The sequence below is a fragment of the Monodelphis domestica genome, chromosome 7 (genome assembly GCF_027887165.1).
Source record: "Monodelphis domestica isolate mMonDom1 chromosome 7, mMonDom1.pri, whole genome shotgun sequence".
In the NCBI taxonomy this organism is placed as follows: domain Eukaryota; kingdom Metazoa; phylum Chordata; class Mammalia; order Didelphimorphia; family Didelphidae; genus Monodelphis; species Monodelphis domestica.
In genome coordinates this window covers 27,594,058-27,609,148 of record NC_077233.1, presented here as the reverse complement: position 1 = coordinate 27,609,148, position 15,091 = coordinate 27,594,058, and the positions used below count along the sequence as shown (strand labels likewise).

The 15,091-nt window shown below is 42.3% G+C and overlaps 1 protein-coding gene across 33 annotated transcripts in view; it reads left to right on the top strand.

Annotated features, from left to right (window-relative positions):
• MAGI1 (membrane associated guanylate kinase, WW and PDZ domain containing 1) overlaps positions 1 to 15,091 on the top strand; it is a 757,001-nt gene that overhangs the window by 700,396 nt on the left and 41,514 nt on the right. For all 33 annotated transcript variants that reach the window (XM_056804389.1, XM_056804390.1, XM_056804397.1 and 30 more), the window contains 2 exons: positions 434 to 465; positions 14,329 to 14,545. In XM_056804389.1, the coding sequence (XP_056660367.1) occupies positions 434 to 465; positions 14,329 to 14,545 (249 nt within the window). The remainder of the gene's footprint in view (positions 1 to 433; positions 466 to 14,328; positions 14,546 to 15,091) is intronic.

The following is a 15,091-nucleotide window of genomic DNA, read 5'->3' as shown; positions in this document are numbered from 1 at the left end:
CCTCCAGGCTGCTGCAGCACAAGTCAGCATAGCTAATGCAGATAGATCTCCTTGCCTCTCTCTCCCTCTTTCTCTCTCTCAGTCTCTCTCTCTCCCTCCCTCCCTTCTCCTCTCTCTCTCTCCCTCTCATTCTCATTCTCTCTCTCTCTCTCTCTCTCTCTCTCTCTCTCTCTCTCTCTCTCTCTCTCTCTCTCTCTCTCTCTCTCTCTCTCTCTCTCTCTCTCTCTCTCTCTCCTCTCTCTCTCCCTCTCCCTCTCTCTCCCTTTCCCCGCTTTGATTCGATATGAACAGACTGGTAACTCCAGTGCCAGAGAGGAATCTCACATAACTGCAGATGGCTACGTTACATTGATACACCTGGGGATTTTTCTTTAAGGAAAAGGTACTATTTACATGCTAATGATTATTTTTTCCCTTGTTGCCATTTTTTCAGGACTGCCAGTCCCAAAGAGGAGCCCAAAGTCGGTAAGGACTTCTCATCTACTCCGGGTTCTTTGTGGGTGGTGGTTGTGGGGAGGAGGGCTCTGGATGGATCGGTTTGGGGGCTTCCTTTGATGAACTGATGCTTTGTGGTGGCTGGGGGCTGAGAGAGCTAATGTTGAAATCATTAAGTTCTGGGTGTCTGTCTGATGCAGCAACGATTGTCTAAAACAGCAGACTGATTTGTGGGCAGGCTTCGGCAGCCCGGAGAAAGCGTGTTTGAACCATTTTTTAAAAGGCACTTAAAGAAAAAATCCACAACTGCTTTAGTAGGTGACTTTCTTTAGCTCTTTTAACTTGAAATAAATGTCATTGTTTCCTTTGAAAGAGGCTCCACCTTCGTTCTCCATAGCATCCCTCCCTGCCGGCTGGCTCTTCCTCCCCTCTAACATTTCTCTGCTCCCTGGTCTTGCTGTTTTCCATGCACCAGGTGATGAATTATTTACAAAATAGAAAGCATGCATGTTTAAGAAAGAGCCCACTGCTGGTGCCTAGATTTACGTGTCCGTGGAAAACGTGGGCTGGCTGAGCAGGCAGAGTAATTCATTTCCTTGCCTTTGTTGTTTCAGGAAGATTTTAGCAGCCCTCTATTGCAGGTGTGTGATTCTTTAAACACACACACACACACACACACACACACACACACACACACACACGCACACACACACAGGCACGCACATGCACTCTCAATATTTTTGCTGTCCCTTCTAATCTGGATTCCCTTTAGAAGCCTTCCCTAGGTGGCATGTTAGCTAATAGCTGGGAGCTTAGGGTGGAGAGCTTGCTGGTGAAAGAGATGGAGAGGCTCATTGAAAACTCCAAATCGGAAACTCTGCTGCTCCTGGAAATTGATCCGGAGGGGATGCATCTTCCTGTTTCATTAGAACAGGGAGAGGCGAGTGTAAAGCCTGGCTTAGAGAACTTAGGTGGGTGCCTTAAGAACTCTCCCAGCCTCTAAGACCCTCTCAAACTTTGCAAAGGTCTGTTGCCAGCTCAGACATCTGTAGCTCATTCGGTTACACCTGTCTGAAAGAGCTCTTTCAGAAGGGGATGCTGTTTGGGGGATCTCGAAGGGGGGCTTTGCTTAATAAAATTAAAGGGAGCCTCCAGCTTTCTTAAGCTTCTCAGTAAGTTCTTGTTTCCTCCTAAGGAAAAGAAAAAGAAAAATCCCTGTAAAAATTAATGCAATTCCAGTAGCTGGGAGCAATGCTGATTAAAGGCACGTGACTTCGGGCCGCTGCTACTGTCAGCTTGCATTAATGTGGCATCCTAGAAGTGCTGCTCTGTGCTCATGATGAAATCACAGAAATGCCCAAGCATATGTGTGTGTGTGTGTGTGTGTGTGCGTGCCTGCATGTGTGCACGAGCGTGTTTCCCCTGTCACAGGCAGAGATTAATTTGGTCTCCAGTAAAGTGGAAACAGGTCTGAGAAAATCAATGGGAGAAAGCCCCGGCTGTCTGAGCCCCCCTAGTCTGGCCACGGAGCCCCTCGGTATACCTGGGAGCCTGTGTTTATGGTCAGTGATGAGCCAATTCAAAAGGGGAGGGATTCAGAGGTAGCCAGATTCTGGGGAGAATGGATGCCTCTTGAGAATTTTACAGCCTCTGCCTAGTTTAGGGGTTTCAGGAAAGTTCATTTGCATGTATCTGCTGTCCTCTGGGGATGCTTACTCTGGACTCAGAGCCCATCCGACTGGTGAAGCGCCGGCGCTCAGCTCTGGGCTCACGGAGGCTGGTTAATTCCCTCTGCCAATTTCCTTTTGTGAAAGGGATGCCGTTCGCAGCAAGCCCACAGCTTGGGTTGTACTCCTGGAAAAAGTCGCCTTCGTGGCTGGGTCTCACTCTGCTGGCTCTCAGTCACCACAACCCAAAAGTTGACCCAGAGAAGGGAGAGGCTTCCCAGAACCGGTTCTTCCTTGGCCATTGTCTGTATCAGCTCCGAGATGGCTGTTGTCACGGTGTCACTCTCCCCTCATCTGCCCTGGCAGCTGTCTTATAATACTCCCTTCAAGGGAAATTAGCCGCTGCCCTGTTCCCTATATAAAACTGCCCTTGCCATCTGTGATGAGGGGGAGCGCTTTGTGGGAGGATGCCTATTTGAATGTCACTCCCTTGTCCCTTGATTTTTACTTAGTGTGTTTAAATGACTATTTTCAACAAAGAAAAGAAAAGAATTTCGCTTTGGATTTGAGGGGTTTGTAGTGGGGTGGTTCATGGACATTGAGATTCTCTATGTCAGGCTATCTGGAGGCCAATGAAAGGACAACTTGAGACCAATCATGGTTAACAGAGACCACACAATCGAATGTCCTAGGATCATGGCAGAACCATTTATAAGGATCATAGATCTTGAGCTAGAAGGGACTTTAGAGATTGTCTCACACAAACCCTATCATTTTCCAGATGAACCAGTTGATCCCCAAAGGGTTCAAGTGACTTAATCATGGTTCCCAGAGCTAGATTTTCCTTCCTCCCAATCCTGAATCTGAACCGATGTGCCACGGTGGTCACAGCCTCAGATTTGTGAATCTAACTTTGTCATATCCCTTATGGCTCAGAAACCACTCACAGCATGTTGGTTTGAGAGCACGGTGGCAGCATTCCCTTTGCCTGGGCTTTTTTCATCACATTTTCAATAATTTAGAGGTTTTGATGAGATCAGAAAAGCCTGCCTCTTTGATCTGTTTTTTTCCACCCAGATATTTCCTGTAGCTTTTTTCTTAATAAGGAATTTTACCTGCTGGATTCAGTTTTAAGTGTTGAATCTGTGGTTTAGGTACTCACCCTGACCAGTGGGAATATCCTAAGTACATAAGATCAACAATGATGTGATTTGGGTGAATTTTTTTTCCTAAAGAATGACAGAAATAAAACCAGTCAATTTCAGGGGTTTTCATGGTCTGAGTCAATTCACATGGACCAAAAATTTATTTTTTAGAAATTCTGATTCAATCCCATGAGATTCTCTCTTACTCTTCCATGTTCGGTCATGGTTTAGGGAAGCTTGGATAATGGAAATTCCAAAATAATCCATAGCTGTTTTTTTAAAAACTAATCATGATTTCTCTTCCCTTCTCAATCCCATAGCCACCCAAGTTCTCTGGGTTATTTAAAGGGTAATAACAAGAGTAAGGTTTTTTTTGGTGGTGGTATGTTTTTGTTTTTTACTAGCTTTTTAAAATTCCATCCTCCAGGAGGAAAACCTGAGAAAGTAGTTAGAATTTGTAAAGTTAATGTGAAGTTGAGTAACAGAAGAAGCCTAGATAAGCCATATTATTCCTGATTATTAAGGATCAAATTAGAGAGAGAGAGAGAGAGAGAGAGATGGATGGATGGATGGATGGATGGATGGATGGATGGATAAACTTCTTTGCAAAGTTTAAGCACTATATAACATTTTCAACTAGCACTTGTATAATCAGAAGCTGTCTATGCTGTTGTTGGCCCACCTCCCCATTCAGTTTGCCAGGGATAGCCTCTTCTGGGAATCATTGAATCACCTCTTTTCAGAAATAGAAGGGACCTGGGAGGACAGCTATTCTGACCCATTCCGGAATAAGAATCTCTGGAATATTTCCAACCTGTGGTTTTCCAACCTTTGCTTGAAAAATTGCAGTGACAGGCATCTCACTATCTCCAATGTGTCTTCCCATTTTGGAAATGGAGTTTTTCCTTTCATCAAGACCAGATTGACACCTTATAGCTTCTACTTACTGTTACTTATTCTTCACTCTGGACTCATCCCTCCTTTCCCTTCTGCTTCCCATTGGTATTTGCCTTACAATTAGGACAATAAGAGTGAGCACAATAGCAAGTCTTACAAGTTTTGGTTGGATGTAGGCTCTTAATGGAGGACCCCGTGAGATGTAAAAGCAGGCAGAGTTCTGAGTCAGGGTTCAACAGAGTTTCCAGGAGTCACTCTTCTTTTCTGATTTCTTGGAAATCTAGAGAAGAGACATTTTGCAGGTTTGAGTGTCTCTTCCAAGAATCCAGTTGACTTCCAAGAACCAAAATGCATTTTCTCACCCAATCATTTTTTCCCTTTTTTCTCTCATCAATAGCCAGGACCCCTGTGAAGTGTCTTTTTTACCCCTCCACAAATGAGCTAATGCGTATAAAATTCTTTGCCAGCCTTAAAGCACAATATGAATTAAGCTCATCTTGTTCCTGATACTAGATCCTAAAAAAGATGAGACCCCCAGAGTAAGTAATTATAATCCAAGTTTCTATAATCTTTTAAAGTCTATAAAGCTCTGATTCTCTGTGAGGTCAGGAGTACTTTATTATACCATGTTTTATAAATGAGTCAGCTGAAGACTTGAGGAATCTAGATGGCACAGTGAATAGAGCACCAAGCCCCAAACCAGGAAGACCTGAGTTCAAATACAGCCTCAGATAATTACTAGCTAGGTGACCCTGGGCAAATCACTTAACCCTGTTTGCCTCAGTTTCCTCTTCTGTAAAATGAGCTGGAGAAGGAAATTGCAAAGCACTCCAGTATCTCTGCCAAGAAAGCACTAAATGGGGTCACACAGAGCTGGACACAACAGAAAAACTAATGAACAACAACATTTAAAGATGAAGAAGATGGAGTGACTTGTCCAGGGCTATATATTTAGTCAATAACAGAGCCTGGGTTCAAAGAAAGTAAAGAGGGCTTGAGAAGATCTCTTCCTTCTTGTTTCTGAGGCAAGAGCTCAGTTTTTCTATCCAACCTTTGATGACACATAGGCCTAATTACCGATGAGTGCTGTGGGTTGTTTTTTCCCTGAATGTAGTGTTAAGAGCTGTTGTAGACCGAGGCCTCAGGAAGTAAGTGAACAGGAAATAATGTGGCCTAAAAATGACAAATTGATTAATAATTTTGCTTTTAAATGGATCGATTTGTCATATTTGTGCCATAACAATTCTTTTTATCATTTAAATTCCTAAGCACTGTCTATATTCATTTGCTTTTTAGAGCAAATATTTTCAGTTCCTATTAAAAACATTTCCATTTGTGAGGCACTCAGTGAAATACTGATGAGCTGATTTTTTTTTCCCCATGCACTCTTCCTTATCATTGCCTCCCAATCTGACCCGTCTCCCAGGTTGCAAGCAGTAAATAATAATGATAATAATTGTGACAAAACCGATAATGATTCTACCTTTGAAGCACAGTAACATCCATGGGAGTAGGCAGATAGTTATCCTTAGAGTCAGTTCATTCTTCCACCACATCCCAGCTGGAAGCCCCTACATTTCTCTTAGACCTCCAAACAACTCCCTAAGAACAGAAGTTGCAGAGCTGATGCATTTTGGTCTTAGGAAATCCACTGAATTAATTAATGGAGGGAAGTCATCTCACTAGAGTCTTGGAATAAAATCACAAGTCCAAATCAAACAAATAATAGCTAACCCTTCCATGGCGCTTTAAGGTTTGCAGAGCATTATATATTCATAAATAAATTTAAACTGATTCATTTAGCCTCATAGCAAATTTGGTAAACTTTATGGATTTTATTATCCCCATTTTAGATATGTTAATTAAGATTCAGGAAGGTTCAATGACTCATCATGGTCAGGCAACTCATGTCAGGGCTAAGGCTCTTCTGACTCACACCCAGCCTTCTCTTTGTTATATTTCATTGTATACTCAACATATGGCCTTTAGTATTCCTTTGGCAGGCTGGTGTACAACATGGATCCTGATGACCTGGGATAGTCAACAAAACATCTCCAAATGAGACGAGTTAACCTCTCTCCCATAGAACTTGTCCCACTGAGTTTGGGCACTGAGCAACAGAAATCTGCCTACAATTTGAGATCTTTCTCTTAGCATTGTTACTCTAAATGTTGCTATTGTTCTATTGGTTGACTCAATGGATCCCCTTATTTCTGGATCAGAGCGTTTTAGAACTACAGGAGACCTGAGAAGTCAAAGACTATAATCCCTTCATTTTACAGGAGAGGAAACTGAGGCAAAGAGAAATTAAGCCTCTATTCCAAACTCACCAAAGGATGGCTAATAATAATTAGCAATAATAATAATGATTTGATGATCATGATCATGATGATACTAATATCTTCCATTTATATAGCATTTAGAGAGATTCTTGGTAGACTAGAAAGGACCCTGGATTATCCTGACTCAGACCAAGTGCTTCCTGCCTCTCTAGACAAGTAGTTGGTCCTTGAAGCCACTTTTCCTCTAGAACGTAAGCCCACTGATCCCTCCTCTTGTTCTCTTTCCCCTACATCACCCAGCTCCCATGTCCTCACTGGAGCTAATTACTATGCAGTTATGGAAACCCAATCATTAAGTCCTTGTTGCCAACATAGACTGATTGATCAAGAGCCAGAAAGAACCTCAGAGATTGTTCTATCCTATCCCCTCATTTTTACAGATGAGAAAACTGAGAGCCACAAGCTCACACCAAGAGGAAATGCCAGAGATGGCATCAGAAGCCAAGTCCTCTCTAAATTCTTCTCCAGATCCATCTGTGGCCCAATGGACCAAATTCTCATTCTGGAAAAAATCAAAATGGGGAAGGAGGGATAATATCTAGGCTAGACATGGAAGATAAAAAGATAAGCACAGAATAGCCCTTGCCCTGGAGATGCTTACATTCTATGTATTGGATGGAGAGTAGATCCAAATAAATCCAAGGAAGCTTAAGGAGGGCAGGAAATGAAAGGAGATGAGGTGAGACCTGATATTTCTTAGGAGTTTGGCCAGTGAATATACTGTGGGGCTCGCATCTCCTGGGAGGTTTTAGAGATTCCCGAAATAACAAACAGTGACCTTTATTTGAGAGTTGTATAAACATGGCCTTTATTTGTGTAAGATTCTTGACACTTACCCAAGGAAGAATTGCATGTCCAAACTAATTAGCATACTCATGTTTATATCGGTGGTGGGTTCTGAACCTTCCTGACACCCTGCAGATAGCATCGGGTCTTTAGAAAGCCAGAGTCTCAAACAGGATCTTAAACACAGAATACGCTCTCAAATGAAGTCATTTTCCTCATTGAGCTCGATTTTTAAATGCAAGGAGGCTATCTACATGAAAACTCTTAATAGTCAGAGGAGGTCCAGGGAGGGAGAGTACAGCTTAGAGCGTGCCACTCAGTGGTATTCTCTCTCTGGCTCTGTTTTTATAACACATCCTCATGATGCTATTAAATTTTTATTTTCCACAAACCAGGGCAGAATTTAGAAAGAGCTCAGAAGGAACACAGAGGTACAGTTTGGCGGAGATCCTGCCTTGCCAAACCCTCTGTAAAGCATCTATAATTATCTGGAACATCAGTCTAAATGAATCCCTCCTTGTGGATGTGGAGGGGTATGGGATACTGGGGATTGGGGAGGAGAGGAATGGTTTAACCCAACCCAGTGGACTCTAACTGAATGTACACCTTCCTTGAAGCTCCTTGTTCTCTTAGCTTTCCAGAGGAACAAGCCCTTTCAGCCCAAGTTCAGTACAGTGAGAGAATCGTCCATAGTCTCAACTAACTGCAGAAGATAGCATGTACACCCACTTACCATTCTGGGAACAGTAGGATGAGAACTGAGAAATCAAACCACCTAAGAAAGGCTTTCTCAACATTTTCAGCTCTCTCTCCTGCTCAGATGATTCTGAAAGTCCAAGTTCCCTATGATATGATGTCAAATCCCTCCTCTGACATCTACCAGCCCTGGGAAGAATACTTAACTCCTGTCTGCCTCAGTTTCTTTATCTGTAAAATAGAGTTAATAAAAAAACTACCTCCTAGGGTCATTGTAAGGATCAAATAAGAAGATATTTTAAAAGTGCTTTATTAATTCTAAAGCACTATGTAAATGAACAATTTACCATGATGGTGATAATGATGATAATTTTTTTTTCAAATTGTGTTTAGTTCCCAAGAAGCCAATCAGGTTGTTGAACCTTTTATCTGAATGAAAATGTGAAAAAGAAAAATAAGTCAGGCATTTTCTCTTCTTCCCTCTTTAAAAAAAAGCAGCCAATTATGATTGATTTAATTTATTAAGATCCCAGAAGACATTTTAGTACAAGCTGCCCATTTCTCAGATTAGAAAAGAGATTGGAACTTCTGTAACATGAGAGAGGTGGCAAGAGGCAGGCAGAATTTGAACTCAAGTTATAGGCTTATTGGATCTAATGTGGTTTCACCCTCCAAAGTAGAAGCAAGGCAAGATTGATTGCTCTGCTCTAGGCAGCTCTTGACAAAGCCTGTCTGCAATGCACAGGAACGGCGAGATGAGCCCAAGGCGTCTGGCACCATTACTTAACTCTGGAATTAATTCACTGTTCATGGGCCCCAGCTGGATGAATGGCACTCGGCTCCCGGCTCTGTTATTTCTCTCTGAAGCTGAGACAGGTTGGGCTCCTGTGAGTGTCAGGACAGGGAGAGCTGCAACTTCTCAACCAGCCATTCCTTGATTTTCAATGATATTTCTACCTTTAAAAATCAATTAAAAAGTGATTTTTTTCTCTCCTACTTCTGGGGGGGGGGGTGAGTGAGGGGGAAGAAAAGAAAATCAATATAATAATCAGGTGGAGTCAAACAAACCCAAACCACACATCAACCACACCTCAAATTTGTATGCTTCATTCTGCACCCTGAATCCACCACCTCTCTGTCAAGAGGTGGTTAGCAGAGGGGCAGCTAGGGGACTCAATGGATTGAGAGCCAGATGGGTGGTCCTGGGTTCAAATTTGGCCTCAAACACTTCCTAGCTATGTGACCCTGGGCAAGTCACTTAAACCTCCCTTGGCACTCTTTCGTGTTGGAACCAATACACAGTATTGATTCTGAGATGGAAGTAGAGTTCTAAAAAAAAAAAAGAAGTGGTTAGCAGGCATCGTCCGAAATCCTCTCGGGTCAGATACCTTGTTAGAAGAATATTTCAGTTGTGAGAGGGAGCAAATCCCCATGAACCTTTTTAGAAAGCCAAGAGGTTAGGAGCCTTAACTGGTATTAAGATAACAATAATAATAATAATAATGAAGAGCATTTATATACGTGTTACTTTAAGGTTGGCAAAACCTTTGACATATGTCATAGGAGATTTGAGATACGAACCTTATTTATCTCATTTGGTCCTCAAAACAACTCTGTGAGGCAGATGGCATCATCCTTATTTTCCAGATTAAAAAAACTGAGACTTAGAGAGTAATTTGTTTGTGCCAGAAGCAAGACCTGACTTGGGTCTTTCTGATTCTGAGTGTATCCACGATGCTGCTATTGTTATTGTTCAGGCATTTTAGTTATGGCTCTTTGTGATCCCATTTAGGGGTTTCTTGGCAAAGATACTGGAGTGGTTTGCCATTTCTTTCTCCAGCTCATTTGACAGGTGAAGAAACTGGAGCAAAATGGGTTAAGTGACTTTCCCAAGGTCACATAGCTAGTAAGAATCTGCAGCCATATTTGAACTCAAATCTTTCTGATTTCAAGTCTATTTATGATGCCAACCAGAAGGAAATAAAAGGTAGCTTCTGTGTCCTTTAAAGCCAAAGACTGTTCTACTAGGGTCATGTAAATTCTCACCAAATATCTCTAAGAGATGCCAAGAGAACAGTCATCACTAGTCCCATTGTGGAAACTGAGGCACAGAGAATCAATGGTAATAGAAGGAATCAGACTCAGGATGGGTCAAGCTAGTCAATCAGTAAACATTTATTAAGCACCAACTCTGTTGCTGGCACCAAAAAAGAACCTCCAGCTGAGCCCGAGATGATCCATTTCTTCTCATAGGTCAGTCATCAGATAGCAGCAGGCACTCGTTTACTCTGGTTGGGTCACGTTCAGTAATTGACAGATTTAGCCCCTTCTTTAAAACATTTTGATGGAATTAAATTGCAGAAAGGATTAACTTTTTCAGAGAGTTGTAGGAAGAACTAGATTCTATTTCAGAATGTTTTCTCATTTTCCCTAAAGCTCTTATTTATTTATTTATGTGTGGTGGATATCTTCAGCTTTTCTCTATCACACTCCTTTCCCAATCACCGTCACCCTGACCCCCCCCCCCCCCGAGAACTCTCCCTTGTCCCTGTAGCTTTTAAACCTAGCCAGCTAGCAATAGTGACTGGCAAGGCTTTAGGAATTAGCTGATTCCCCTAAATCCAAGTTTCACCTATAATAAACAGAAAATGTTCAAGTGGAATAGTTGGACTTGGTTAAGAAGTCCTGACTGAAACTGGGAGATCATGGGCAAGTCACTTGCTTAATAATAGCATGATTTGATGAGAAGAGGCTGAGTGCCAAGCTCTACAAATGCTTCCTCTGATCTTCCCTTTGTGACCTTGAGCAAATCACTTAACCTCTCTGGGCCTCAGTTTCCTCATCTGTAAAATGAGGGAGTTGGATCAGATGACTTCTGAAGTCCCTTCCAGCTCAAGTTTTAGGATCCTTTGGTCTTGGAGAGAAGTGTTGTGGGGCTCAGGTGAGACAATGACAAGCAGAGGGCTTGGAAACCCTCTAAGGGAGTGTTGACATCACTTATTACTCCTGTTATTGTTCTTGAAAGTGGGTTTAGCTCCCAAGAAACTCTTTAAAGTTGTCCAGGCTTTTATCTGGCTCAAGATGCAGAAATAATCAAATGGTTTCTGATTTTCTCTTCCTCCGTCTTTTGTTAGTCAGCTATTATGATCCAAGGAAGCATGGAAAAAAGAGCCTTGGCAAACCTAGTGAGAGGAAGGGGGGGAGGAGAGAGAGAGACAGAGAGACAGAGACAGAGAGAGACAGAGAGAAACAGAGACAGAGAGAGACAGAGGGAGAGGGAGAGGGACAGAGAGAGAGAGAGAGAGAGAGAGGGAGGGAGGGAAGAAGAAGAGGAAGAAGAAGAAGACAAGAAGAGGATTGCTAGATTTTCTCAGTGCTGAAAGATGGATCTTTGGTGATGAAGCTGTTTCAGCTCAAAGGTCTTTAAAAAAAAAAAAACTGTTCTGGATGGAACCATTGTCTAAGCATGAGAGTAGAAATGGAACCATTCCTAATCCCCAAATGTTTTATAGTTGTCTGCGCACATTTAGTGAGCATTTATCTTTCTAATTTTGTTTTCCTTAGGATCATAGGTTCAGAACTGAGCAGATACTTAGGGGCTGCTTAGTGTACTCTCTCATTTTACAGACAGGTAAACTGAATGTTTCGGTGTCACCCAGGTTGTAGGTGCTGGAAACAGGCAGGTTTGGGGCTGTGTGACTCGGTGGAAAGAATTCTGTCTCTGGAGTCACACACCCCAAGTTTAAATCCTGGCCTTGCTACTTATGAATCCCATCAGATCTCAGGTAGATCCTTGAACCTTCCTGGCCTCAGTTTCCACTTTGTGAAAATGAGGGTGTTCATCTAGATGAGCTCTAAGATCTCTCTCAGATCGTAGCACTGATCCATTCCCAAAGGGGTAAGCAGAAGGATCATTTTATAGATATACATTTACCAAGATCTAGAAAAAAAGAACCAAAGACAATTCTGACTTATTCATTCAGATTGATTTTGCACCTACTCTGTGTTAGATACTATGGATTTTTTTTTCTTCTACTAAGAGGAAAACATTGTATACAGAGAAGTCAATACAAGTTACCAGTCAAGTGGCCTCAGTATAATTTAAGCAGGGTGTGGGGAGTGGGAGGACTTGAGTTGCATCCTAAAGGTTTGTCTCCTGTTTTCCCCACTCAGCTCTGTCCCCTTTCCCCCCTCTCTCCACAGCCTAGTCCTTTGAGGTCTAGAGCTTTCCCTAAAAAATGGGCAAGCCCTTGACTAAATAGGTCTTTTCCTAGATTGGCTTTAATGAATTTCCCCACTAATGGAATTTAAGCAGAACCCTCTTCCCTTAATCCCATTTGTACTTCTGACTTCTCTAACAGTAATTGCAAATCATATATTCAACAAATCGGAGTTGAAATCCCCTTAAGCAAAGCAAATGAGGACGGGGAGGTTTCATTTTGAATAAAAGGTGGAACGCTGCTAGGTGAAATTTCATGCTAGCCTAATTCATTAGGAAAAAGCATCTCAGTTATGAATACATTCCTCACTCTTTATTTGCATCAGTTCCAGTAATTACATCATGCTGGCCTGAGTGTAGGCTATTCCATTCAATTCAACAGCATTTTAGAAGTAAGTGCCTACTATGGGCTAAGCACTAGGCAAAGATGGTCAGGATAAAACTGTCCTTATGTTCTGGGGGGAGCTTCCACGTTCTCTGTCTGTATCTGTTTTCCACTTCTCTATAAAGTAATGATGACCATCTTTGAAAGCTTCCCAGCATCCTATACAGAGAGGCGCTCTACTGTAGTGAATAGAGAACTGGCCTCAGTACTAGGAAAAGCGAGCTGGACGGTCTTGCCTTTTCAACTGGAAATGGGATCCTGGCAGTGCACGCACGCCATCTCAGCTGTCTCCTGGCTCACAGAGCTGCCTTAGGTTTTTGCAGCTAATATCCCACCTTCTACAATTCCACCTTTCCCACCCCCCACCCCCTTCTTGTCCCTCTGTGATTATTTCCTGTTTATGCTGTCTGTATCTGTTTGTATATTATCTTTCCCATTAGACTGAGTTCCAGATAGACACAGTCTGTCTTTTGCCTTTCTTTGGATCCCTTTCAGCTAGCACAGTGCCTCGCTTATAACTATAAAGGATGCTTAATAAATGCTTATTGAGGGGGCAGCTAGGTGGCTTAGTGGATTAAGAGTCCGGGCCGGAGATGGGAGGTCTTGGGTTCAAATTTGGCCTCAGACACTTCCTAGCTGTGTGACTCTAGGCAAGTCACAACCCCCATTGCCTAGTCCTTACCTCTTCTTCCTTGGAACCAATACCCAGTATAGATATACAATACATAGATCGATAGATTGATATAGACAGACAGACAGATAGATAGATAGATAGATAGATAGATAGATAGATAGATAGATAGATAGATAGATAGATATAGATGGAGTGAGGGAGAGAGATAGACAGATAGATAGATAGATAGATGGATAGATATAGATGGAGTGAGACAGACATAGACAGACAGATAGATAGATAGATGGATAGATGGATGGATGGATAGATAGATAGATAGATAGATAGATAGATAGATAGATAGATAGATGGATGGATAGATATAGATGGAGTGAGGGAGATAGACAGACATAGACAGATAGATAGATAGATAGATAGATAGATAGATAGATAGATAGATAGATGGATAGAACTGAATGAATGAATGAATGAATGAATGAATGAATGAATGAATGCTTACTAACCCAGCTTAACTTCCATTGCTCTAGGAAACTCTTGACAATAAGAGTTCAGAACTGATACCAACCAAGAGTTTCAGGGAAGATATCACCCTTCATCCCATGTCAATGGAATGGCAGATCCAATGTCTAATTCTCTTTATATGTAAGGGGGAATAAGAAAAGCAAATGTTTTTAACCAAATGCAGGCAGCAGAGGCAATTTGAGGATCCAATTGGAGCCCCAGGTGCATTTCTCCTGAATTTTACAGGCTTAAATTTAAAATTTTTGTGGTATTCAGGGCAGCTTATTTTCTCCAGAGTAATGATATTGAACCAGATGCCTCTCTTTGCAAACCTTCTTGGGGTCCAGGGAACCTCTAATGAACATTTGATTTGTTTTCTGCCATCCTAAGTTTTGTGATTCTATCGTTTCCATTTTTCCTGCCCATCTCTCTGTTTGCCCATTGCCAGGGGATTTATCTGCACTCAGCATTAACTGGAGCAAGGTGGAAGCCAAAATGTTGTTTATATATTTATATATGTGTATGCAGAATTGCTGAACAAAGAAAAAATGATGGCAAACACCCACTCGGAAGACCAATAATAACCCTCTGTTCTTTCTCTTTCTGCTTGCTTTCTGACAGCAACCACTGGAGAGGAAAGATAGCCAAAACAGCTCTCAGCATAGTGTCTCCAGCCACCGGAGCGGACACACGGCTTCCCCCAGCCATAGCACACAGGCGCTGCCCGACTTCCCTCCCGCTGAGGCCCCAGCAGCAGACCAAATAGACAGCTCTGGACAGAAAAAGCCAGATCCCTTCAAAATCTGGGCTCAGTCCAGGAGCATGTATGAAAGCCGACGTGAGTACCAAACAGGTCCCTCTGTTTGTGATTCTGGCGGCGATGGGGCTCTTCCTTGGCTATTCAGGCCCCCAACCTCCTCCTTTGCAATGTTTATGGAAAAGATAGGAGACAACTAGGTAGCTCAGGGGATAGAGAGCCATGTTTAGAGAAGGGAGGGTCTGGGTTCAGATGCGACCTTGGGTACTTCCTGGCTTTGTGACCCTGGGCAAGTCACCTACTCCCAGTTGCCTAGCCCTTATTTCTCTTCTACTTTAGAACCAATACTTAGAATTGATTTTAAAAGAGAAGATAAGGGGTTTTTTGTTTTTGTTTTTTAAAAAGGAAAAAAAAAGAAAATACAGGGTTTTCAGTTTGCTAAATGGATGCATGTAAATGAGGTATGGAGGAGAATGCTACCGAGATCAGCAAGTTGAATCTGCCAGACGTTTATAAGGACTCAATTCTGTTTTCTGTTCAAAAGAGAGAAAGAAATTGATGTTCCTCAGAGAGAGACAGAGAGAGAGAAAGAAAGAAAGAAAGAAAGAAAGAGAGAGAGAGAGAGAG